Below are 23054 nucleotides of genomic sequence, written 5' to 3'. Positions count from 1 at the left end.
TATAATGTGTATGATAGTAGTCAATGGACGATTATATCTGGTGATGGTGGAGGAGGTGGTGTTGGTGGTGTTGGTGGTGTTGGTATTCTTATTATTCCACTTTTATCTTTAAGGTGTATATTTTGTTGTGTACTAATTTTTTTTTTTTGTATTTTTGCCAAGCCAAACCAAACCAAACCAAACACAAAAATAGACTCTGTCTTCTTCCTTAAAGTCTAGAAGACTATTGCAGGTTCTGATTTGATATAAAAAGTTAAAATCGCCCTATTCGCTTTATGCTACAACTACCTACTATATTGACAATAGAGTTACAATCACACCACCCAGTGAGAATAAGCATACGCTAACTCCACTCTTCACCTGTTTTGGTGATCATTCAAAAATGTGTAAAACGGCAAAACGACATTTTTCCAGTTCGTCAGCCTTTTTTATTTTCTCTTCTTTTTTTTTTTTTTTTTGCTCCCCAAAGGGGAAGGATTTCCTTTACCGTGTGTATCAAGACGTTGTCTCATTCATGAGAGATAAACCGCACATCGCATAACCACCTTTTTGATGGTAAGCACCAAAGCACGCGAGAGTCACCATTTCACATCACGCCAAAGTAATGATGCTGCAACATCAATACCTAAATCCCTTCTGCCAGCCGATGTTATTGTTGCAACGAGAAAATTATATTCGGAACGGAAAACTACGCTTTTTCGGCGTATACAAACCAGTTATGAGGTGCAACTATCAAACAGTATCCCCACATGTCAAAGAGCTTAGCCACTTCTCCACTACCACACCAGCTACTGGCTTGTGTATCTCTCATTGTATTGTATATTTCGGAATGTTGCACCCTTTTACTTCAAAATAAAAAATTAACGGAATCTTAATCCGCCGGAATTCTCTTTAAACGAGAGAAAGGCTTAGCCGCTCGGACTTCAGTTTCCACAATGCACGATATAAGTATAAAAAACCCTTGTACTATATGGAAGCCTAGTCTGAACTGACTACTCTTTAAACAGCAAACGTACTTCACCTCTACCACTCTATGCTCTTGCATCTACGCAAAACAATTCAAATAAATACCATTTCATAAATAAAATTGTATTTACACACACACACTCTCTACACCCTATTTTTTTTTTTTTACAAACTCTTGACAGCATCTTCCAAAACATTCAAAAAGATATCAGCGTGTTTCTTTTCAAACAACAACGTAGGTCTCAATCTAATTGAAACATCACCACATCCACCCATATTAACCCCACGACTTCTACAAGCAAGCAAAACCTTGTTTCTGAAATCAGCATCAACACAATCCCAAGCAATAAAAGTACCGAAATTTTCACCTCTCAAATTGGTAAATTTACCACTTGATTTAGCGACAATTGTTTGTAATCCTTTAAACAAGTAATCACCAACTTGTGCTGTACTCTGAACCAAGTTGGATGCAGCAATTTCCTTGTAGATTGCTTTAGCTAAAATGGCCTTTGATGGATCTCCACACCATGTGTTGAATTGTCTATATGGTTGTTTTGGTTGCAATTCGGGGTTACTGAAATAGAATCCAGCAGCTTGAAACTTTTTGGAAAATGTAACCATATCTGGTGGTGTAGTCAAGTTCCAATGTTCATGAGCCCAAAACTTACCAGTGGCACCAACACCAGTTTGGACTTCATCAACAATCATCAATATGCCGTGTCTCTTGGTCAAGTCTCTTAAACCTTGAAAGAAAAACAGCGTAGCATGATTATCTCCACCTTCAGACTGAACTGGTTCAACAATAATGGCAGCAATTTGTTTTGGTGAATTTTCAATAATTGATTCAAATTGATACAAGCACCTTTCTTCTTCTTCTCTATTTTCAGCTTCAAATTCTTCCAAGGGGTATTTCAATTGAGGGAATGGAGCTTTTGGCCATGGGAATGCAGGAATGTCCAATTTATGGATAGCTTTTGATCTGGTAGTTGATAATGAACCAAATAATCTTCCATGGAATCCTTTATCAAACGACAAAATCACCATATCGGAAGCACCAGGAGTTTCATTATTCATGACACTGGTCAATTCTTCTTCAGTAAACCCATCAGTTTGTCTCAACTTGGCATGTTGATACATAAATGCAGCCTTGTATGCAGTTTCATTGGCATCTGATCCGCTCAATGATGTCCAAATCTTATTCATTCCAGAAGGGGCAGCAGCCAATAAACCTTGTTGAAGAATATCCTTATAATTTGTCGAGGGGAAACACGCCAATGCTGGACGATTAACAATTGCCGATGTCATTTCGTCCGATTTAGCCGCTTCAATCAACTTGGGGTTATTGTAACCCAAAGCAATTGATGAAATTTGACAATATACATCAAGTAATTTGTTTCCATCAGCATCACTAATATAATTTCCTAATGATTTGAAATAATCAGCCACAAAATAAGTGGCTCCATTGTCAAATACTGTACCCAATTCATTGTTGATGGCAATGGATTTAGGACCAGGAATTGATTCAGTTGAAACTATGGGAGCTTGTGGTTCCGATGGGAAATATCTAGCTGCTGTTGAATTAAATCTAACAACAAACTTGGAAATTGGTCTTGCTCTTCTCAACATTTTGTAAAACAAGGAGAGGGGGAGGAGGGTGGAAATGAGAAGTGATGAGTACTTGGATGAATGCGATGAAATGTCCTTTTAGTATTAGTGAAAGATGATGGCTTAGATCATTCCTTCTGTCGTTTTTTCCTCTCTATTTATACATCTGCTTTTGCTTGGGGTTTACCTTTTTTTTTTTTTTTGATTGTGAAAATAGATTTGGTACTTGGGATTCGTTTCCCGCGAGCGTGCATCAAGTAGCACACGCTATTCTTTGGAAAACGAATGTTTTAACACACAAAACGGTATTTTTATTTTTCTTCATTCTCTATGGAGGATGAGAGTTGTAGGACAAAAAAAAAAAAAGGGAAATTTGGTTGACATTGTATATTTTGCACTGTTTGGTTTGGACACGGCAATTCACAAACGGTAGGCGAGTTCCTACCACCACTAACAACATTTCTGATATTATGTAGAGCAAAAACTACGGTCAGCGGCGGAATGAAAAACACGAAAAGAAACGTAAACTTTTGTGCCTATGTATTTGTTTGATCCATTTAACCTCTCGAAAACACCTTTTGTTGTGTGATTTTTTCTTTTGGTTGATAAATTGGCTTGAAAATGATACCAAAAGTTTTTGTGAGCTAACAAGTGCACTGAAACCTGGTAAATCTTTATTCAAGAAATGGTCTAAAAGAAAAGTGAGTAATTTATCCACCGGGTTCACAGATTGATCAACTTCTACACCCATTTACAAAACGTTACAGAATATAACATGCAATAATTAGTTTATAAACATTGCTATACAACACGAATTTTCCACTAAATTTACACCAAGCGGAAATGTTCTTCCTCTTCCTCCTCTTGTACTGTTGCTTCCTCTAATGTCTTCTTGATTCAGCAATTATTTTGTTCATTTCTTCAACCTTTTTAGCAGCTCTTTTGTGAGTACCCAATCTCTTTTTAGCCAACTTCTTGGCCCTCTTTTCACCGGCATTTCTAATCAATTCAATCAATCTTCTTTCGTATGGAGCTAATCCAGCAACTTCTTTAACGATTGATCTAACAAAAACGGTTCTTTGGGACAAGGCACCTTTTCTGTATGAGATTTTAGGAGCAACTTCTTTTGAAGCAACCTTGTGACCTTTGTTTAATCCAACTGCAATTCCTATAGATGATGAAGTTAGTATACGTTTCCTCGATTGAAGGGTAGTTGAGTCATGATGGTGATGATAATGCTGGGTGGAGTTGTGTCGGATCAAGCCATTCGACAACGGTTTATTGTGTACAGAAGTCTTTTCTCTGAATACCTGTCTTCTCAATCAATCCATATGTAGTGTTTCTCTTGTGTTTTCAGACGTGGTTGCTGTATGTTCTTTCCATCTTCGATCGATTTATATTCATAATATTTCATTATCAATGTATCGTGTATTCCTTTTCACAGACTCCCCGCCTCCCACTCATATTGCTCCTGTACATTATCTCATCGAAAGTGACCCTCGTGAGTTGTAGTAGTCACATACCTGACTTAGCCATTTTTGTTGATGTATATATTCCGATGTTAAGAAGGTGGATGTCTCTCTCTCAATCAAAATTTTTTCAGGCAAAAAGATGTTTCAATGTGTAAGAAAGAATGTGTGATGAAAAGACAAAGGAGAAGGTAGCGTACAAAATAATTGGGTTGGTAGCTTCAACACCAGACACACAAATCTCTATTGAGAGCGAAAAAAAAAGTATTATGTGATTCTCACGTGATAACGTTTATATTAGGGCTACAAAACTCACCTATGAAATTTTGATCCAACTATTTACACAACAACTTTACCACTAAAGTCATACTCATAAGCATCCAATCTATTGACGATTTCACTCATTGGTAACCATGAGTACTGTCTATCAAACTCGGCTGGTTTTATTGGATAATAACTATCTCTTTGGACCAAGTCATACAATGCAGCCAATAATTCTTGCTTTGTAGCAATAAATTTCCTTCCATCTGGTTTATGAATATAAGTCACAGGTTTCAATTCTCCAGTAGTGGATGGTACTTCAACTTGACCTCTTTCCTTCTGTTCCAATTCATTCAATAATTTATATCTCAATTTCCATCCAGTTAATCCCATAGTCTTGATTCTTGCTGGAGTTGATTTAAGTAAATATTGATCAACACCACCTTCTTTGGTCAAGGTTCTCAATACTCTAGTAGACACTTTGACATTGATTTTTTCGTTCAAGATCTCTGACCATAATTTAGCTCGACGTATATTTGGTCTATGTGCTCGAAGATTCTTGTTGAAATATTCGGAACAAGTTTTCGATCGTTTACGTTGTAATCCACCATAAAGTCCTCTATTTTGTCTCTTGAAAAAACGAGCTTCGTATTTGTATTTAGGGAATTCAGGTATTGCGGAAGGTATTCTCAACCCCTTGGGGTGTTGTTGTCCAATCTCATATTGGGTTTCATCAATTGGTTTGGTGTATTTAAGAATCTTGTAAAACTTGTCAAAATTCTTATTCTTCTTGTTCTTCTGTGTTACGGTAAATACAGCTGGTGTTGACGAAAATGATCTTAGTGTGACCCTAGGTATGAGTAGTGATGTACATGTACGTGCTATTGGTACATTAGTTGCTACCTTGAAGAAATTCATTGAGATGTTTCTTGCCTAGCACCTATGCCGGATTGGCCTCTAATGAACGTGTAAATGTCTGAATTTTTTTTTTTTCCCTCGCTTTGTATAAATCGGTAGCGTTGTCGTGCATAAAGGGAGAAAAAAAGAATGCTCTACCATTAGTTAGTTGCAAAGATAACGTGGCTTACGACTAGGCCGACGTATATTACGTGGCTCATTGGGGTTTCATCTACAGATCGTCTCTACTGCACTCTGCCTTTGAGGTGAACTGTTTCTTATTGTTTGGAACAACAGCAATCAAACAATTTTAGTTGCACATTATCAGAGGAACACTTTCAACAAAACAGGAGCTTTACAAACAACTAAGCACTTGTTACACAACAAAAGTTACAAGTGAAATGCAACTTTTTGCTTTCTTAGAGCCTCTGTGTTACTGTGTTGTTTTGTTATAGGAATGATTTGGATGGTATAAATTTTTTGCGCTCTCATTTGGTAGCATTGAGTAAAAAGACGAGTTAAGGATCGATAATAAGACATTGTTGTAACAATGGAGACGATGAGCTGATAAGAGAGACACACCACACCCACACACACACACCCACCCACACACACTTTTAAGAAAAAAAAAAACGTACAAAGGGTAGTGTACATTTGGTTAATTAACGAACAAAAAACTAATTAATGTGTGTTGTTGCACAAAAACAACCCATAACACAGTCCAACCTATCAAATCACAGCTTTGTTAATAAAGACAAAGACTTTCCCTCATACGTTGAGAGTACAGAGACCAACGATATCATACATGTGTTTGAGGGTGGTTGATATGGAGCGCATATGAGTTTATATATGTATGTGTGTGTATGTGTGTATCCATCAGATTTGTAATAACAACTACAAAGAAGATGCATTTGAAGTGACGCACACATACATACACACACATATATACACACATACATACACACATAATCACATATCCATACCCATATCCGTATTCATATCCATATCCATACCCATATTCACACCCTATAAATATATAGTCATTCTCGTCAAGTGTAGCATACACAGAGTGCTTATTTTTACAACAGGATCTCTTAATAAATATAGATATTCTAATAAAAACTACCACCACTACATGATGTTTGTGTGATTAGGATGACTACTGATTTGTACCGAATTAGCTGGCTCATATTGATATTATAAGAATTAAACAATTCAGGAGAGTGTGTGAGTATAGTAGGTAGAAATATGTAAACAGAAGAAATAAACCAAAAAGAAAAAGAAATTTTTTTTTTTTTAAATAAAAATTAAAAATTAAGATTAACTAACATTCTTCTTCAAACAAAAAGAAAGACAAAGGGATAGAGAAGAGACAAAGAGACAGAAAGACAGAGAGAGAGACAGAAAGACAGAGAGAGAGAGAGACAGAGAGAGACAGAGAGAGACGGAGAGAGACAGAGATATCTCAAATACAAATACTTTTGTATATGTACACCCCATTCTAAATAACCAACCAACCAGCCAACAAAGCGCTTGGATTCTACATATATATATTTTTATATTTATATATATATATACATATACAGAAAGAGAGACAGACAGAGAGAGAGTGAGATACATATATATATATATAGGCAGAGACGACTCACATACACAGGCACTAGGGTCATACTGAGGTCAATATCTACTACAAACAAATTGCAAAACAATAAACCCGTTTCCCAAGTCTTTTTTTTTTTTTTTTTCTTTTTTTTTTTTTTTATTTTCTTTATTTTTTTTTTTTATATATTTTATTGAGTTTTTGTTTTCGACTTTCAACGGCTCATCCAAGATACACACTTTTTGGTTCATTACTCATCAAAGTGATACAACTTTAGTGGTGCCAGACACAACAAACTTACACAGCCATTCACTCTCTACTGGCTCCTATAACCCTTGCATATTTTTATATTCTTATCAAGTACAAACATTCGATGGCAGACTTTGCAAAGTCCATATTTGGGCTTGTAAACTACCACAAGAAGGATAGCAGTCAATCACCAACACCTCCACCTAGCTCATCATCAAACACGAACCAATCAATTCACCAATCACAAGAGTTCAAACTGGAACCAGTATCCAATAACGACTTTACAACCCACCTTCATCATCATCACCAGCATCCACAGCAACAGCAGCAACAGCAGCAACAGCAGCAACAACAGGAATTTAGCCACCCACAACAATACAACCAACAATACGATGAACCTCAAACTAACAAGTTCATACCAAAAGGATTGGTAAATGTTGCACCAACAACCGCAACTGCTGTATCTACAACGTCATCAGTTTACGGAACCACCTCATCAAACATCAGCAATGACCCTGGTGCATACTTGAACCAAACTTTTAAAGCCAATGACTTACAACCACCACCATCATCACAACAACAACAACAACAACAACAACAGCAACATAATGCATCTCGTAACCAATCTCAACACTATCCACACGCTGCTGCTGCTGCATCTTCACAAGCTGGTAGCAGACAAGAAATTGCAGCACGTGCGACTGACCCATCACCTATGATTATTACTACTGATGAAACCGGACAAACAATCAACACTAGTGGCAACAATACTCAACCAAAAGGTAAACTTAAAGTTACTATTATAGAGGCAAGAGATATTCAAGCCACACAACCTTATGCTGTGTGCACATTTGAAAGTTCAGAGTTTGTAACCAATGGACCAGACTCATTTGGTAAATCACCAATGACATCAGGAGGACATCACAGCAGCAGCAGCAGCAGCAGCAACAACAACAACAACAACAACAACAACCCTTCTGGTCCAAGAAACATGTACAATGCAAACCATGGAGCAAGAGCATTACCCGTAAAGAATAGTCAAAGACCACACTTGTATCAACGGCAATTATCTACTCCACACTTGAACTTGGCAGCAGAGTCTACCAATCCTATTTGGAACCATGAGGCAACATTTGATGTAGTGGGATCGAAATCCGAACTTGATATTTCCGTGTACGATGCTTCTAGGGATGATGCATTTCTTGGTCATGTCAGAATTTTCCCATCAACGGTAAAGAACAAAACCAGTCCAAGTGAGTGGTTGCAACTTGGCGCAAGAATAGTAGGAGAAAGAGTATCGTCAGGCTCAATTTTGATCAAATGGGAGTACACTTCATACGATGGGAAAAAAGCTTATGGCCCCGATGATTTTGAATTTCTTAGATTATTGGGTAAGGGTACGTTTGGACAAGTTTTCCAAGTGAAAAAGAAGGATACCTCACGTATTTATGCCATGAAGATTTTGTCGAAAAAGGTGATTGTGAAAAAGAAGGAGATTGCCCACACTATAGGTGAAAGAAATATCTTGGTTCGTACATCTGCTGCTGCATCGCCATTCATTGTGGGCTTGAAATTTTCTTTCCAAACACCAGCAGATTTGTTTCTAGTCACTGATTACATGTCTGGTGGAGAACTATTTTGGCATTTGCAAAAAGATGGTCGGTTTTCCGAAGAACGGGCCAAGTTTTACATTGCTGAGTTGGTGTTGGCTTTAGAGCATTTACATGATAACGATATTGTTTATCGTGACTTGAAACCAGAAAACATTTTGCTTGATGCAAACGGACACATTGCATTGTGTGATTTTGGACTTTCAAAAGCCAATTTAAACAACGATGGGACAACAAATACATTTTGTGGAACCACTGAATATCTTGCACCGGAAATTTTGTTGGATGAATCAGGATACACCAAAATGGTTGATTTTTGGTCACTTGGAGTATTGATTTTTGAAATGTGTTGTGGATGGTCACCATTTTATGCCGACAATACTCAACAAATGTACAAGAATATTGCATTTGGTAAAGTTCGTTTTCCCAAGGAGATTTTGAGTCCGGAAGGAAGATCTTTTGTCAAGGGTCTTTTGAACAGAAATCCAAGACATAGACTTGGTGCTACGGATGATGCAAGGGAATTGAAAGCTCATGCATTTTTTGCTGATATCGATTGGGCATTGTTAAAGACCAAAAGTATACCACCACCTTTTAAACCACACCTTGCTTCGGAAACTGATACATCCAATTTCGATCCCGAATTCACTTCAGAATCGACTTCGGCATTGAAGAAACAAATGGAGATGGCATCTACGCCATTATCACCTGGCGTGCAAGCCAATTTCAAAGGGTTTACTTATGTTGATGATTCGGCCATGGATGATCATTTTGGTAGATCATATCGTATGAATACTTTCAAGAACCCTGGATCATTTATTCCTGGTGATCCAAATTTACCACCTGCAGAAGATGCTGTGGATGATGATGAGATTAATGAAGAGGATGAGATGGAAGTTGATGAGGACGATGACCATCAAATGGATGACGAGTTTGTCAATGGCAGATTTGACTTATAGATTTGACCTTTACTTTTTTTTTTTTTCAAAACTTTTATTTACTACGCCGTTTGGCTAAACTCGAATCATGTTGTTGGTGAGGAAAGAGAGAGAGGGAGGGAGAGAGGGAGAGAGGGAGGGAGAAAGAGAAAGACGATAGCTTTGCTAGAAGGAGGGGTTTCACGCTAACCTGGTTCATCCTTATTATTTTTTGTTTTGTTTTTGTTATTGTTGTTGAATTTTCATTTTGCATTACTATCATTTTCTAACCTTGGTACTGTATAATTACGTATTTATTATAGGTCACATTTAGAACTTACTTTTGTTTTTTAGCATCTTTTGGGAGTAAAGGTACGTCGTAATGGTGGTGGTGGTGGTGGTGGTTGTTGCAAATGGTCTGTGCGTGTATCTGGTTCAAAAATAAAACCGAGCACGAAGAACAAAACAAAAAAAAAAAAAAACATCACAGAAGGCACAACGGTGGAGTTTTAGTTAATATACACAGCTACCCAAACACGTGTTTCCTGTCAACCACAAGCTCCCAGCACTTCCTTCCACATCAACCTTTAGAGATGCCACACCCAGGAAGACCGAAAGGTCGTATGAATAAAAAAACACAAGCAGCTCAAGCAATGCAACAGGAGGCTTTAGCTAGACAACAAGCAGCCCAGATGCAAGCAGCGCAAGCAAATCGAGCGGGACAAGGATCAGGACAAGGACCACGCCATCAACATCTACATCCGCATCGACCAAGTGCAATCAAAGAAGAGGCAGGGATTCAACTTCATGACGAGGCCGATTTAATAACGTATCGCAATGATGCTTTAATCAGATACATGTCAAATCATGAATACATTGAAAACGTCACTGCTAAACCCATTCACAGTTCGAAAATTATTCCTCCTTCATTATACCCAACTTTACCGAAACGTAATGTCGAAGATTATGCCAATGTGAATGCGGAAGAAATTTTCTATGGAGATATACAATATATGAAACATTTTGATGAACAATTGGTCAAGAGTTTGGAAGTTATGAAACAAGAAGATGATCCTGGGTATGTGAAGTATTTGTTTAATACGGATAACTACCCTTATCGAAGAGCCAAATTCTCTAAATTATCTGAGTTGCAACAAGAATTGAATGATAAAGATTCAGTTGCACAACTTGAACGGGAATATGAGTCAATTATGAAAGAGTCTCGAGAAAAGTATCATCAAGAGTATAAGTTTCAGTCAGGCACTAAAGTGTATTCTATTCCGTTGAAGAGTTTGGCCTCTGATGTCGAAGTGAAACGGGCACCTGATGATTACAATCCAAAAGATTTTGATCAGATTGCCGAATCACCAAAGCAACAGCAACAACAGGAGCAACAACAAGAATCACGGTCACCCCGACAGCAAGTTGTATCTAATGCTGGCAACAACCTAAACGAAGCACCACCTGCAATTGATGACGGCAATGGTTTTAATTCAAATAATATCGATTTGGACCTTGATGATAATGCCAACGATATGTTTCAATTTGTAAATGATGATGAAAACGGTGATGATTTCGGCAATATCGCATCACCTATTATAAGTGGAAATGAAGCCCATGTGGCTGCACAAGCTCAAACTCAACCATCACATTCTCAACCACCACCACCACAACAACAACAACAACAACAACAACAACAAAATGCATTGAAACTGCAGGATGACAAAGACAACTCCAGTACTCAAATGCCTCAAGATATGGTAATGACTGCAGAATCAAGTTCAAATAATGACAACATACGACTGGACACTAATGGTCTCGACACTGATGAACAATCGCTACAACAATCACAACAACAATCGTCTAATCATGACGAACAAATGGAAAACAATGATGTTGGTGTTGGCGATGATGACCAGCTCAACAATGCCATGGTTGCTGAAATTAACGACTTGTTCAGTGACAGTCATCATGGTCACGATCATGACCATGACATGGACCACCTGGCTATTGTTAATGATGATATTGGAGATCTTTATAATTTTGGCCAAGGTGATAACGGTGATCTATTGGGTGGATCAGAGTTTGAGCAAGATTTCCTTAGTCAGATTAATCACAGCATTGAATGAGTTGGGTAAAGAACCCGAGTTGGTGTCAATCTTTTTTATGTAATATTATGTAACTGTGTTCAAATAAAATCTAGACAGAATGTATATATTTGAGTACTCTGTGAAGATAGAGTAAAAAGAGGGTTTAGAGCTTTCAAGTCATGAGAGTAGAGGTTGCATGCTGCATGTTGGTTATAGATCGGAGATAACTGTTCGTCTTTGTCTAATTCTTTTCTGTCGGGTTTATGGTGCGGCATGTCGGAAGAAAGAGAATAATATATAACCATCACTAACTATTCGCGCATCAATCAAAAAATTTCAGTTCCAACCATAAACATTCATAATCGCTTTCAGCAACTAAAGATAAACAAACACCTTTGCGACCAAAAAAAAAAACAAACAATAGGGAGTTTCTCCACTACTGAATTTATTGTCCTCATACTCCACAAGATTGCGTCTTGGACCTAGCTACTTTTCCCCCTTGATCTTTTGCAGAAATTTTGTGCTGCTGGTTCGATATTATAATGGAAGAGATAGACTATGATCTAAACAAGTTTAGAGTACCAGCATCACCGTCACCAACACCAATACCGGCACAGACACGGCACCTGCTACCATCACGGACCCCCTTACCACCTCCCACGAGATCCAAGATACGGCAACAAAAGCTCAAATATGCATTTATTGGATATATCATTGTCCTTGTGTTTTTAGCAATAACTCAATTCATTGGTGTGGGCTTCTTTACCCGAGGGTTTTTATTATCAAGAGATGTGCTTCCAAACATATCTGATTGTGGTGTTGGCAGTGGTGGTGGCGGTGGCTCGTCGTCTTCGTGTATACCGCCTCGGTTCAACAAGGCCATGATTTTGGTTATTGATGCATTACGATTTGATTTCGTCATCCCCGTGGCTGATTCAGATGAGTATTATCACAACAATTTCCCCGTCTTGTATGATTTAGCTCAACTGGAAAACGGAGTCCTATTAAAATTCATTGCTGATCCACCAACAACGACATTGCAGAGGTTAAAGGGACTAACTACTGGATCACTCCCGACTATCATTGATGCTGGCTCCAATTTCAATGGTGACGCCATTGACGAAGATAACTGGTTGTTGCAATTGCGTAAACTAAACAAGACAATTGCATTTATGGGTGATGATACTTGGACAGCATTGTTTAATGAATATATTGATCCAAAGTTCAATTTCCCCTATGATTCACTCAATGTATGGGATTTACACACTGTTGATAATGGTGTTATTGACCATTTGTTCCCATTGATGGAACAGAATGAGAATCTGAATTGGGACATGTTAATTGGTCATTTCTTGGGGGTGGATCACGTTGGTCACCGCTATGGACCAAGGCATTATTCAATGAAGGAGAAGTTGAACCAAATGAATGATGTAATAACCAAAGTTGTCAATGAGTTGGATGATGAAACGTTGTTGATTGTGTTTGGCGATCATGGCATGGATTATACTGGAAACCATGGTGGTGATGCACCAGATGAATTGGAGAGTACATTGTTTATGTATTCAAAAAAGCACAATTTTTTCAAAAAGGACAAGGACGCATATGATATTGACGATAAAGGTGCTAATTATAGACATGTTAATCAAATCGATTTGGTGCCTACAATTTCTTTACTTTTGGGGCTCCCTGTACCATTCAATAATTTGGGATTCCCCATAGATGAAGCATTTGGCAATGCCAAGGAAGCACTAGCTGCCGGAAAATTAACCATTGAACAAATTAAACGATTTAGAGACTTGACACCAAGCTTATCTGACTCACTACTTGAACAATACAATGACTTAATCAATGTCTATTCATCGAAAACAAACGATTTGAGTCTTATTGAACAAATGAAACAGTATCAATTTCAATCCTTGGAACAATGTAAATCATTATGGGCTAGATTCGACTTGCGATTTATTGGGTTAGGCATTGGCATTTTATTCCTATCATTAACATTTATGATAACGTATGCTAGATCCATCCCCGCGGTGAGAGTACTGACTCTCTCATTCGAATTTATTGGTTCTGTTGTTGCAATGTCAATAATTGGTGTTGTGTTGAGTTTCTCCATTTACATAGTCCTCAAGCCTGGTGATTTCACATTGAAGATATGTTTGTGTATTGGTGGTGTCTTGGGTATGGTTGTTGGATTTTGGGCTCCTATTATGGATAGATTTAGCGTTGATTTCATATGGCATCAAACTGTTGACTTTTTCCAATTCAATTTCAATAGTTGGTCATTTATGGGCATTGTGTTTGTCACCTTACATTGTCTCATGTTTGCTTCCAATTCATATGTTGTGTGGGAGGATAAATTGGTTCTGTTCTTTTTGCTTTCGTTTGGCGGTAGTTGTGTTTATGCATTGGCTATAAAGACCGACTTGTCTCGTGAAGCCAAAATACTAGGAATTAGTCATGCAATTACATTTCTTGTGCTAACTAGAGTTGCATCAATGGTTACAGCATGCAGAGAAGAACAGAAACCATATTGTGAAACAACTTTTGCTGCTCTGTGGTGGTCAATTATTGTACTTCACTCCCTCACTTATTTGCTCCCGGCTTTCATCCAGTCTTTTTACAAGTTATCGGACTCATATTATTCAGCAGCTCCATTGTGGATAGGTACTGGGCTAAAGTTTCTCTTGTTCATGAATGCAATGTATTGGACATTTGAGTATGTTCAAAATAATGAGTTTTTCAATACTGCTCGATTCACTATTAGTGAACCGTTATTAAAGTCATTGAAACTTGCAATTGCAAGACTCGTGTTGTTTATTTCATTGGTTTTGGCGAATTTCAGTTGGTCGCGAGGTCCACTTTGTGTTAAATTAGAATTGGTTGAAGTTAAAGAGATTGACGACGATGACGATGATGACGAAAATCTGAGTGATTCAGACGATATGAAGAGTCAACGATCAGCGTCAATTTTAGGATATGGCAACGTTTATGGGTCCTCGTATTTCCTACTTGTGTTGAATTTCACTATAGCCGTAATGCTAACTACAAAACCCATTGGTGCTATTTCCATTAGTATTTTGATTATTCAAATTTTGTCTTTGCTTGAAATCATTGAAGAATTGCAATTGAGGAGAAACTTGGTTTCGCCCATCATTTTTGGTTTGCTTGGATATCAACATTTTTTCAGTACTGGTCATCAAGCAACCATACCTTCAATTCAATGGGAGTTGGGATTCATGACTACAGAGACAATTTTATTTCCATTTACTCATTTGAACATCGTCTTGAACACATTTGGACCATTCTTTTTGGTTGCTTTGGCAGTGCCATTGATTACTATTTGGAAAATTGTTCCATCGCCGAAACCAATCACAGTCTTGTCACAAATAATCACCAATATTACAACACTCAGTACATACTTTTTATTCACAGGGTTAAGCAGTTCGATTTTCGCTGCTCATTTTAGACGTCATTTAATGGTGTGGAAGATTTTTGCACCTCGATTTATGCTTAGTGCAATGTTGATTATATTGATAAACATTTTCCTAATTGTTGTTACTTTATGGGGTTCCGGCAAAGTGTTGAGACAAGTCAATAGAATATTTGGTAAATAGTATTGACGATAATTTTGTACATTATTTATTAGCTAGAAGGTAAAAGGGGATCTTGGGTCTTGTTAACAGCTACCTGATTCTCTATTAAGTCGTCTGACTACACTGCACAAAGTGAAAAAAAGAATCTATCAAATTGCAAATGATTTCACTTCTACTTGACTTAGTACATACATCGCTAAGGGGAATCCACTTGATATGGTGATAAAACTGGTGAATAAACCCATTTGGTTCATATGGACGCTATTTTGTATATTCAGATTTTGTGTTTCAGAATCGCCATACAACTCATCATTTACGCCAGATCATATACGGTATCTTAAATATGAAACTGCACAATTATTTCAACATGCATGGAAATCGTACATGACTTATGGGTTCCCCTTTGATGAAGTACGACCCATCACTTGTGAGCCATATGGGCCTGATTATAGAGATTATACCAATACAGTTAGGAATGATGCCATGGCCAATATTTCACTGACATTGTTGGATAATATCGACACTTTAATAATTATGAAACAATGGGATGATTTGGAATATGCACTACGGTATCTCAAGGATAACCAACCCGGTTTCTTCAATCAAGATTCTATTGTTCAAGTGTTTGAAACGACAATTCGATTTTTGGGTGGATTGTTGAGCACACATTTGTTATTGACGGATGTCACTAAAAACGTTCCACTACCGACGTCATATGATAGATTAAAGGCAATTTCTGCAAAATATGATGGGTTCCTACTAGATATGGCATACGACCTTGGCCTTAGACTAATACCGTCATACAAAACTAAGACACATATTCCCTTCCCTCGTATCAATTTGAAAACGGGGTTGAAAAAAGTTCCCCCGGCATTACAAAAAGACGCTTGCACCTCGGGTGTGACAACTCCAGTTTTGGAATTTACATTGCTTTCACGATTAACAGGCGACTACCAATTTGAATATTATACTCAACAATCATTTTGGAAACTTTGGTCTTCCAAGCTGGCCCTAAATTTGATGCCTATGTCTATTGACCCGTTCTCAAACCAGTGGAAAGACAAGATTACTGGAATCGGAGCCTCCATTGACTCGTTTTATGAATATGCCGCTAAATCAGCAATAATTTTCAATGATGATGCAATGTGGTCAGTTTTCCACACTTCTTACAAGGCACTATTAACTCACCTGGCTCAAGTGAATCACGGTGCAATGATTTTCCCCAATGTTGGTACCGAAGATGGTGTCGTTTTCAGTGATTGGATAGATTCATTGGGAGCTTTTTGGTCAGGATTACAAGTATTGACTGGCCATTTAACTCATGCAATCAAAACACATGTGGTGTATTTGAAAATATGGGATTATTTTGATCTGATACCTGAGAGGTGGATTTATGTTCATCATAATAAAAACAAGAGGAAAAAATTCAAAGCTGATGATTCAATTGCATTGGAGTGGTATCCCTTGCGACCGGAATTTATTGAGAGCACGTATTACTTGTACCGAGCAACGAAAGATCCAATGTATTTGCATATTGGAGAGAGAATTCTAGATTTGTTCAAGAACAAATTTAAAGCAAAGTGTGGTTTCAGTGGGGTTCAAAATATCAAAACTGGAGAGCCACAAAATCGAATGGAAACTTTTGTTTTAGGTGAAACATTAAAGTATTTATATTTGTTGTTTGACGAGGAAGATGAGGTGTTTTTACACAAACCTGAGTTGATGGGTTCCAAGAACTGGGTCTTTTCAACTGAAGCACATCCATTGTGGTTTCATAAAGGGTTAAAGGGCAAGAGGGGTACCAAATTTGCCTCTACTGGCATAATTCCCAGCGATATTACTGATGAACAATTTACTCCAGCAATTATTAAAAACACTACAGTACGTGAGCCTCGCGTTTTTGAAATCCCAGGCCGCAATACTATACCTCACGTTGGCAAGAAAGACCCTTTTGGTGACCGGTTTGATACATGTGAGCTAAACCCGTTCGTGAAGAGTGGACATGGTCTTCTCCAATCGAGTTATTACAATTGGCACAATTTATTTGGTGCAGATTTTTTGTATTCGAAATCACTCATCAAACCGCTGTACTCAAGCAAGACTAATCTAGATGGAAGTTATATCGAATTGAGTCGTTCATTTTTTGACAAGTTTACATTCTTTGATACGCCATTGAAGTCTCAGAGAATGCCATCAACAACCACATATGAAGTGTTTTGGGGCGACGTAAAGGACTCTGGCTTTGCTGAAGTGTCAGAGTTAACATTTATAGGGCAAAACACAACTGAATCAATTATTTTACCTGGTGATTTATGGGTTCCTGCTTTACTGGGATTGAGAATCATGGTGGAGGAGATAACTTTGGGCTCCATTGATTCGAGGAATGTGGTGGTTACGAAAGAGCATATTTTGCATATTCAGGGTGACACACTAGCTGACAATCCAATAAAAATGGTTTCCGACACCGTATTGAGGATCAAAAGAGTTAATGGAGTAGAAGTCAAGCAGGGGGCTATCATTTGGACATTACCATTTCAACCGAGTCCTAGAGACAAAGGCGAAATTGGAATTACCAAGGAAGGACGGGTTGTGATTCAAGGCAAAGTTGTCGAAAACTTGATTATATGGTATGGGTAGAATTGGATGTCGTCCGTTGCTTGTATAGACTTTATATAGAACTATTTATTGGTAATAGAGTTTGGGATACAGGTGTATTCCACAATTCAATCTAATCCATAGGATCACACCTTCTTGAAATCTCACCTTTCCATCCAATTCGAAATAGCAGCTATTACTTTTAAGCTGATTACCCCAGGTGAAAATAAGTGCCCTATGATTATTATAGTTAACCGCTTCTCGTGTCTGACTCACGCTTGAACACCTTGGTAACATAATCGTTGTTAATCTTAAGAGCTTGATCTAATGATCCAATGTTTATAAAGAAATTGAGGGATATTAACTTCTCAAAGATCTTGTGCCTTGGTGTTCCAGCTTTTATTTTTTTTTTTCTTGTCACATTTTGGGGGCATTCCGTATATAAGCGTGTATTGTCAAGTACTCATCAAAAAAGTTGTGGTTGTGTCTCCACTTGTGTTTTACAAGGTACTGACCATGCTTTTCTTTAACGGAAATCATTGCCGGGTAATTACCCTTCTTTGGCGATTGCTTGGCTTATCGTACGTTTTGACATATTCGCAATGATGGTAAATAATGCCGCGATTGTTATGATGTTGCCAGTTGTTGTAAAGCTCGGCGATATTTATGTACAGCCTGACTTCATCATTTGTCATTGAAAGTTCTATTGTCGATGTCGCCAGGTTATCGGGAGCGTATAAGGGTAACAATAGCTTTGTTAAGCGCAAATGTGCTGGTATACTCTCATCAAATAAATATTTGCCCAACGGCAAAGTTTCTTTAGTGTCCTCAGTATCTGCAGCGACAAGAAGTAACCTATCTTCAACTTCTGTGATTTTTCCCCTACATTTTTGACATATTTCTGAGCGCACCCTTTTCAACTCCAAAAGGGTTCTAAACTTCACCTTTGTTTCCCTTTTGATTTCAGCGTCAATTTCCGGGGAATGGAATGTGTTCCATTCTTTTAAATTCTCAATCTCCTGCCGAATCTGTTTGATTTGAAATCTACCCCACTTAGTTCCTTTCTCTTTTCCTTCGTTAGTTTGGAATGCGCCTCCCTCGCTGACTTCTTGAGATGAGTAATGCATTTTTTACACAGAATTGAGTCATGTGAATTCTCGACATTATGTTCACACCCATGCGTGCTAGCACTTTGCGCGGACTCCAACGGCTTCTCCAGACTATCAATTCCTTCTTCCGGAAATAAAGATGACAAAAACTCTTCGTCAAATATTCTCTCACCAAATGCTGGGTCAACTTCAGTGATGAATCATCAATACAAGAAAGTGATTATAAGACGTTCTTTATGTTCTTTTTAAACTGGGAAATGATCTTTGGGTGCAAGTTGGCAGACACGGGGAAGCTGAAACTTGGATCACTGTAATATTGTTGAAGCAAACCGTGAATTTTTGTTTTTATCTATGTATCCACATAGATGGGTAAACGACATTTATGCGGATCTAAAAAGGGATCTTTCTTCGGCTCTGCAGACTCAGAGCCGAACTTGACGGCGTTGTAGAAACTTTTTGACATGAGTGAAGGAATTTGCAATGAAAACAATTGGGTAGTCGGATAGCAAGAACCAGCTTTTAAACAACCACTTATTATATCAAAGACTTTGAATGAAGCGAGTAGTATAATTCGTTGTGAGAAGTTAGCATCAATTGATACGACTCAAATTGTTTGGCAGCTCAAAAAGCTGTTTTTTGATGTTTACGGAATTTTGCAAGGTCCTCTGTTGGGCAATGTCGTGGCGCACCAATGTCAAAATGAAAATATTCCAGTAGAAGGTATCATAAAAAAACCAACGAATTCTCTTCCAAAGGCAAACTAAAGCAGTTCCTACAATTGTATCGAACCATGAGCTACGATCCTATACATGATACATATACGCCAGCAATACCAAAAGATCCACAACCGCAGCAAGTGCTGCCTTCACACACACTGCAGAAAAAAATAGAGCAGCGTAGTGATCCATTATCGATATCGAATTTGGTCTCAGAGGAAGAGGAAATTTCCAAAGAGGCAACAACTCCAGTTGCCATTACTCCATCTCGATCACACAATGCTCACAAGATTCTGGCTATATCCAACTTGATTGAAGCTGAAGTTGATAATGATGGTGATGAAGATTATGATGATACCGATGTCAATTCAACCATTCTAGGTGATGATGAAGACTACTCTGTGCCAACAGGATCCGCTAATAAAACAAAGAAAAAGTCGTCGTCGTCATCATCATCGAAAAAGAAGAAAAAGAGTAATATTGCCAATTCCAAACTCTCCTTAAAGAAAGCTGATGGAGAACCATTTTGGCGCAAAGACATTCAATATGATATGTTAACTGCACTATTCGATGATGAAACTGCATGTTTTACGAACACCTACCCCGAACTGAACTTACCTGGAGTCAACAACAACCCTAAGGTGACATTTGCTGAATTGTACATTCGAACCTTGGCGGAATCAAATAAAAGCTCAAAAGTGTTGAAGGAAAAGTTGCTTCGAGATTTCGATTTGGGTAAAGCAGTGTCAAAAGTGTGTGTATTGGTTAATGCTGGCAGAATGAATACGACCATCAATTTTGTTCATGATATGAAGTCGACTTTGAGAACGTACCATTCAATACCTTGTTTGCAAACGGGACCACAAGGTGGTACGATTAGACAGTTGCAAGATACCCCACGTTTGAAATCAATCATCAAGGCAGTTAATGAAGGACAAGAACAGAAAGTGAAGAGCCTCGATGAGTTGGTAAAATCGCCATCTTCAACTAAACCCAATACTGATATTGTTCAACTATTATTTCTACTCAGTGAGGCCAACAATGGAATACCATTCATTGAAGATGAAAGTTTTCATTTGTTGGACTTGTTTGTTAATACCGAAGTGACACCTCAAAGTAGAGCTAAAAAGTTGCTATGGTTGTTTTATACCTTTTTGGAGACTGATTTCACCCCTGGACAAATTGCGCAGAATCCATTTGGTGGAGCTAGGATACCTGATGAAGTGCCAATTCCAGAAAATGCAGCTGATGAGTATGATGTGGATCCACAATATGAAATTGATTATGCTGCTGAGATGCTTCAAGCTAGAAAACAGTATTTGAGCGAGGATCATTCGCATGATGGCGCTCATGTGTCGCAACGAACACAAGATACGCGTGCTGGTGCAACATCGTCGAATAGTGGTCCCAAAGTTGGTACAAAGAAAAGAGAAGCTAAAATTGAAGACATTGGTGAGAATGAGGATGGCGACAGGAAGGTGAGCAAAGTGTCCCCACCGAAAAAGAAGCAAAAGAAAGTCCATAATGAAACTGAATTGCCGTTGTCGAAAAGTATCATTTGCTTGAGTATGAGGTCACTGTCTGATGCAATAAGGGAAGAGGAAAGAGGAGAAGAAGAGGAAGAGGGAATCCGTACAAGCTCAATCGCCAACATCGATTTCCCCATCACTGGAATCAACAAATCGATTCAAAAGTACAATAAACTGGAAATTACCCCCACGATTCCTGATCCTGAAGAATCGGTCGAATTCAAATGTGAATTACTAGAAGTAACTAACCCTTTGGTGCAAGAAGTACGAACATCTTCTAAGGCAAGCACGGCTTCATTCAATAAAAAAATCACCATTTTGGGCAATTGGATTTATCGATATTTCAAGTACAAGAAATCAATAGCCAACAAATTTGTCGGTTTGGAATGGGAAGACATTAGACATGATTTAGTCTCTGGAGTTGAAACGTATTTATATGAAACTTTTGGTAAATCACTAACCACAACCAAGCTACTTAATGACTTGAATGATGAAGAAGTTGAAAGTATCGGCGATGGCATTGGTGTTTCTGATGATGTTTATTTCGATTACATCTCAGTTGGTGATTACGATAAGGCGAATGAAAAAAAGTCATTTCTTTTACATTTGACCACTTTTGCAAACGAATATTATATAACTCATTTGCAGGAGAAATTATCTGGCAAATTGCATAATGCATTGACAAGTAATATTACATTTGATCTAGAAAATGAAACAATGTCCATATGAAGGGTGAAGAATGTGTGTTTTTCAGGTTTCGTAATTGAATATATTACATAGGATGATTTCTAATGAATTGATGATTCCGTATTTGGAAACCAATGATGTGAATAATGAACCAGCATCTTTCATAACCGCATTTCCATTTCGGGTAATCAACAATTTTATGTCCGATTGGCATGTCCCTGTTAGGTGATCATTGTTAACTATGCTCCAGTATAAGCTGAGCTTATATTTGTTGTGACTAAGATGCAAATCAATGCTGTCAATCAGTTTGAGGCTAGCATATAGCTTTCTGTAATCAGATACTTGGTCGGGAATATTGAGCAATAGATCATTTGCAATCATCGATTTATATTTGACAATCAACTGATGCCAATTCTTTGTTCTCTTTTGAATTAATTTCGTTAGTGAATTCAATCCATACATGACACAATTGATTTTCCCATTCGGTATGTAGTCTTTGACCAAAGCCAGTGCAAACGAAGATGACAACATGTGCAACGTGGTTAAATTTGTCATTACTAAAATCTGATACACTGAATCATTCAGGGCATTTATCTCCAATTTGAGTGTTAGATTGAGTACAAGCGGTGATAAGATTGTAAATTGAAACACTCGAACTAGTCTATTATCAACATATTCATTATAACTTTTCAAGTTATCAATGTCCAAAAATGGAATGAACTGTTTAGCTAATGATAATCGTAAATTCCAATTTGGTGATGGTAATACATTTAGATGGTGCAAGATGTAATCTTGTTGTTTTTGATTGCGAGTTTGTAAATTTCTAAAGAATTCAACTCTGCTATTGTCGAGCAATTGATTCAATTGAGTCTTAGTGGTAAAGTCTTGTTGCAGTTTACTCAATCGTGTAAGTTTAGTTTGCAATGTTTCGATGTTATTCAATTTTTCAGCTTTCAATTGCAATAGCCTTTGCTTTTCTTCAACAAGTTCTTGTTTGAGTCTTAATTGTACTTCACGGGCTTTGATTTCTGTCCCTTGTTGTAGTTGTCGTAGTTGTGGCGATGTTCCTATTGTAGATGAAGTTTGTAGTGGTGCTTTTGGTGTGTCAAAAACCAGACCTAAATTCAGGTCTAACCGAGGGCTCGTCATAGTAGATGT

The 23054-nt window shown here is 37.8% G+C and overlaps 10 protein-coding genes across 10 annotated transcripts; 5 read left to right on the top strand and 5 right to left on the bottom strand. All coding sequences in view use genetic code 12, as the record gives it.

Moving 5' to 3' along the window:
- Nucleotides 1-1131: 1131 nt before the first annotated feature.
- UGA11 (Uga11p) lies at nucleotides 1132-2592 on the bottom strand (the record flags this gene model as incomplete). The annotated part of the gene is made up of 1 exon (XM_036810091.1): nucleotides 1132-2592. The coding sequence occupies one exon, from the start codon at nucleotides 2590-2592 to the stop codon at nucleotides 1132-1134; it is 1461 nt and encodes a 486-aa protein (XP_036666663.1).
- Nucleotides 2593-3452: 860 nt separating this feature from the next.
- Nucleotides 3453-4107, bottom strand: RPL39 (60S ribosomal protein eL36; the record flags this gene model as incomplete). Its single annotated transcript, XM_036810090.1, has 2 exons — nucleotides 3453-3739; nucleotides 4095-4107. The coding sequence occupies 2 exons, from the start codon at nucleotides 4105-4107 to the stop codon at nucleotides 3453-3455; spliced, it is 300 nt and encodes a 99-aa protein (XP_036666662.1).
- A 272-nt stretch (nucleotides 4108-4379) lies between these two features.
- Nucleotides 4380-5219, bottom strand: CPAR2_211380 (mitochondrial 54S ribosomal protein bL28m; the record flags this gene model as incomplete). The annotated part of the gene is made up of 1 exon (XM_036810088.1): nucleotides 4380-5219. The coding sequence occupies one exon, from the start codon at nucleotides 5217-5219 to the stop codon at nucleotides 4380-4382; it is 840 nt and encodes a 279-aa protein (XP_036666661.1).
- A 1952-nt stretch (nucleotides 5220-7171) lies between these two features.
- Nucleotides 7172-9616, top strand: SCH9 (serine/threonine protein kinase; the record flags this gene model as incomplete). Its single annotated transcript, XM_036810087.1, has 1 exon — nucleotides 7172-9616. The coding sequence occupies one exon, from the start codon at nucleotides 7172-7174 to the stop codon at nucleotides 9614-9616; it is 2445 nt and encodes an 814-aa protein (XP_036666660.1).
- A 611-nt stretch (nucleotides 9617-10227) lies between these two features.
- On the top strand, nucleotides 10228-11703 carry CPAR2_211360 (uncharacterized protein; the record flags this gene model as incomplete). Its single annotated transcript, XM_036810086.1, has 1 exon — nucleotides 10228-11703. One exon carries the CDS (start codon nucleotides 10228-10230, stop codon nucleotides 11701-11703), a length of 1476 nt encoding a protein of 491 aa, XP_036666659.1.
- Nucleotides 11704-12206: 503 nt separating this feature from the next.
- GPI13 (mannose-ethanolamine phosphotransferase) lies at nucleotides 12207-15281 on the top strand (the record flags this gene model as incomplete). The annotated part of the gene is made up of 1 exon (XM_036810085.1): nucleotides 12207-15281. One exon carries the CDS (start codon nucleotides 12207-12209, stop codon nucleotides 15279-15281), a length of 3075 nt encoding a protein of 1024 aa, XP_036666658.1.
- A 195-nt stretch (nucleotides 15282-15476) lies between these two features.
- Nucleotides 15477-17897, top strand: CPAR2_211340 (alpha-1,2-mannosidase MNL1; the record flags this gene model as incomplete). The annotated part of the gene is made up of 1 exon (XM_036810084.1): nucleotides 15477-17897. The coding sequence occupies one exon, from the start codon at nucleotides 15477-15479 to the stop codon at nucleotides 17895-17897; it is 2421 nt and encodes an 806-aa protein (XP_036666657.1).
- Nucleotides 17898-18391: 494 nt separating this feature from the next.
- Nucleotides 18392-18982, bottom strand: CPAR2_211330 (uncharacterized protein; the record flags this gene model as incomplete). The annotated part of the gene is made up of 1 exon (XM_036810083.1): nucleotides 18392-18982. The coding sequence occupies one exon, from the start codon at nucleotides 18980-18982 to the stop codon at nucleotides 18392-18394; it is 591 nt and encodes a 196-aa protein (XP_036666656.1).
- A 772-nt stretch (nucleotides 18983-19754) lies between these two features.
- On the top strand, nucleotides 19755-21938 carry CPAR2_211320 (uncharacterized protein; the record flags this gene model as incomplete). Its single annotated transcript, XM_036810082.1, has 1 exon — nucleotides 19755-21938. One exon carries the CDS (start codon nucleotides 19755-19757, stop codon nucleotides 21936-21938), a length of 2184 nt encoding a protein of 727 aa, XP_036666655.1.
- Nucleotides 21939-21959: 21 nt separating this feature from the next.
- Nucleotides 21960-23045, bottom strand: CPAR2_211310 (uncharacterized protein; the record flags this gene model as incomplete). Its single annotated transcript, XM_036810081.1, has 1 exon — nucleotides 21960-23045. One exon carries the CDS (start codon nucleotides 23043-23045, stop codon nucleotides 21960-21962), a length of 1086 nt encoding a protein of 361 aa, XP_036666654.1.
- Between the last annotated feature and the right edge of the window lie 9 nt (nucleotides 23046-23054).

This window comes from Candida parapsilosis, contig 005809 (genome assembly GCF_000182765.1).
Source record: "Candida parapsilosis strain CDC317 annotated contig 005809".
NCBI classification, from domain to species: domain Eukaryota; kingdom Fungi; phylum Ascomycota; class Pichiomycetes; order Serinales; family Debaryomycetaceae; genus Lodderomyces; species Lodderomyces parapsilosis.
This window is presented reverse-complemented; position numbering and strand designations above follow the sequence as displayed.